The sequence below is a fragment of the Octopus bimaculoides genome, chromosome 13 (genome assembly GCF_001194135.2).
Source record: "Octopus bimaculoides isolate UCB-OBI-ISO-001 chromosome 13, ASM119413v2, whole genome shotgun sequence".
NCBI lineage: Eukaryota > Metazoa > Mollusca > Cephalopoda > Octopoda > Octopodidae > Octopus > Octopus bimaculoides.
The window spans coordinates 59,277,462-59,280,669 of NC_068993.1; the positions used below are offsets into that span (position 1 = coordinate 59,277,462).

Below are 3,208 nucleotides of genomic sequence, written 5' to 3' on the forward strand. Positions count from 1 at the left end.
TATATATATATGCCTCTGTGTAGGGGCTTACGTATGTGTGTTAGAGTACATGTATTTGTGTATGCGATTTTAAAAAGATGATTTTACTGTTTCCATGACAACTATCTATTCGATCAAACGAAGAAGAGATGGAATAAATATAATTTATTTTAGTTCTAACTTAACATACGCACACACACACACACATACACACATGCACACAGAGAAACACTCACACACATACATGCAGACACACTCACTTGCACGCGCAAGAACACACGTAGATATGTTTGTATCCGTGTAGGTGTGTGTGTATACATACACACAAACACATATATATATGCATATATTCATATATTATATATATGGTACATGTATACATGTGCACGCGCGAGTATTGCTATTATATTTAAATGATATAATCAGGGGAGGGCCAGTGCCCATGACCTTTGTAGGTTTTACTCAGATATTTCAATCGCTGCCCCTTGATGCTTAGTTTGATCAACCATGGATCGATGCCGTAGTAAACTATATGGGCTGCTGGGAAATCCGGATCATCTACAATGCCCTACATGAATTAGGCGCAATATCGAATACAGCGTTTGCAGAATGAAAAACAAGACGATGAGTGAAATCCGTTTTCTCTCGCTTCGCAAACCATCCTTGTTGTTATGATTTCTTTATCGCTCTTTTTTTTAGATTTTGTTTCTTCTATCTCAGAGACTACAATTTTCTAGAACTGCAATCTCCTCCACCTCACTGTTTCTCTTGCTTCTGACGATTTCTCAGTATTTGTCTTAATATTTGGCGGCGAGCAGATAGAATCGTTACCGCGCCGGACTAAGTGCTTGTCAGCATTTCGTCCGTCTTCCCATTATGAGTTCAAACTCCGTCGAGGTCAACTTTGCCTTTCATCCATTTCGGGGTCGATAAAATAAGTACCAGTTATGCACTGGAGTTGATTTAATCGACTTGGTCCCTCCCCTAAAATAAAGTTTGAAACCAATATTTGTCTGGACTGACTGAAAATGACGGGTGCTTTTAGGGTCCCACTGTAATCGTAGAATTTTCTGTTGTCTTTCTTCTTTAGCCCCCAGCTTCACGGTCTTGATTGAGCTGACCTATGATGAACAATGTCCCAGGCATGATCATCCTTTCCCCTCCATCATTTTCGGGGTGTTGTGTATAAGGGACATATAACGTGAAATTATTGTGTTAACAAAGATGCAGCGTTAGAGTGAAAACCTTCGATTAAACATGACGACTTGTATTAATTCGTTGTATTTGTTATCTTAATTTGTTTTTCTTCTTTCCGTTTCAGACAATGCATAGCTGGATTGCAGCTTCAATGTCACCATCTCATAGCAGACGACGGGAGAAGGACATTAAACGTCATAACCATCATCATACCGGTGTACGTGAAAAGCCCCACGGGGCCGAAAGCCTCGATCCCGAACTGCTGTGTAAAATCCTACATACTAATATCAGCAAGGACAACCATAAAGAGCATGGCAGACCCAGTTCTCTATTGTCCCCAAGTTACAATACCCTATCAAAATCTTGCGACGATATGACCAAATGCGATGACAGCCCACAACCAGTTGAAACTATTATCCATGATAAGAAATATATTGGTTTGGTGCCGGCCGCTTATGTAAATCGAAGCAAGTCACATAACGATATCATTATCCAGCGACGGCTTGTTACCCCAAAAGATTCGAAATCCGCTTCCCCAACACCATTACCTTCGGCCTATATGGAAGAACGTTACGTGATTCGCATCCGAAAAGGACCGCACCATTCACACAAAATGCATAAATCTCATTCGGGTTATCTGAAACCTAAGAGTGAGCTTTCCCGATCCTATAGTGCGCATAACTTAACTGGGTCTCATTCGAAACCCAAACAGCGACACGAGATTATCACAACATTTGGTTTGTCCCCAGATTCACCGCCATCAAGTCAAGAAATCTCACCAGAGACAAGCACTGAAAGACAAACACCAACAGATAACCAAGACTCAAGCAGTCATGTTGAGAGAACTCCGTCCGAAGAGCATGACGAGCAGAACAACCACAGAAATAACAATAATAACAACACCAATAACAACAACAGAGAAAGTCATCACGGAAAAAATAGTCTACACCACAAACTTTTCCTGAACTTACCAGTTCCAGAGAGAAGGCATAGTTATGTCGGCGGACAAACGGTTTACAGTGCCAAATCGAAATCACCAACGGCTAAAAAATCAGAAAGCGGTCATTCTCTGTTGAGCGTGGAAACTATAAAAGCTCTTGTCACTCCTCATGGCAAGAAACACCACAGAGATATGAAATAACGGACTCAAGAATCGGATGATTGATAAAAACGACTAAAACAGCGGGAAAATATAGACCTCACTCAACAATATTATAAACATTCACGTAAAAATATATAGAAATAGGAAATGAACAAACCGACTATGTACGTATTATATATATACATATAAATACATACATATCTACATCTATGTATATATATATATATATATATATATATAGATAGATAGATAGATAGATAGATAGATATACAAATACATTCGTACGTATAAACATGCATTAAAATAACGCACTCACACACGCGTAACTATATATATATGTATGTATGTATGTATCTATGTATCTATGTATGTACATATGTATATGTCCCTATATGCATCATATATAATATCATATATAACTGAAAGTATATATACATACATACAGACGTTTCTATTCAAAACACCAATTAGTTGAGAAAAAAATCTACGGGCATACCGTGATACATGAAACTAAAAGAATTCATAAAAAGAAAACAATGAAAAATATTTTATTTTTATTAAATTTTTGTTTTATTTTATTCATCTATTTTATTTATTTTTGTTTTCGTTTTATGCCTTTTGTTCTTTTGCAACAGCATCAAGCCTGAATTAATTTCTCTAATTAAATGATGGGAAAAAAAATGTTTTATTATTTTCTCGAGCCAGAATTCTATTTAGTTGAGGCCATGACATGGCCACCATTACTGATGACAAAATATGCATTAAAAGACAAACGCGCCATTGTTCAGGAATATCAATGGGATGGATTACTAGAATTTTACATTACTACAGAAATAGAAAATGCTGGAAATTATAAGTGGAACAGGACAAGAGATCATACAATGTATTTTTAGCCATATATATATATATATATATATATATATATATATA

At 36.8% G+C, this 3,208-nt stretch overlaps 1 protein-coding gene across 2 annotated transcripts in view; it reads left to right on the plus strand.

The window, feature by feature from the left end:
• The window catches only part of LOC106874403 (uncharacterized protein DDB_G0275275), a 95,266-nt gene extending 92,410 nt beyond the window's left edge, over positions 1–2,856 (plus strand). For both annotated transcript variants that reach the window (XM_014922129.2, XM_014922130.2), the window contains one exon: positions 1,301–2,856. In XM_014922129.2, the coding sequence (XP_014777615.1) occupies positions 1,304–2,317 (1,014 nt within the window). In that variant the 5' untranslated portion in view covers positions 1,301–1,303 and the 3' untranslated portion in view covers positions 2,318–2,856. The remainder of the gene's footprint in view (positions 1–1,300) is intronic.
• The last annotated feature ends 352 nt before the right edge of the window (positions 2,857–3,208 follow it).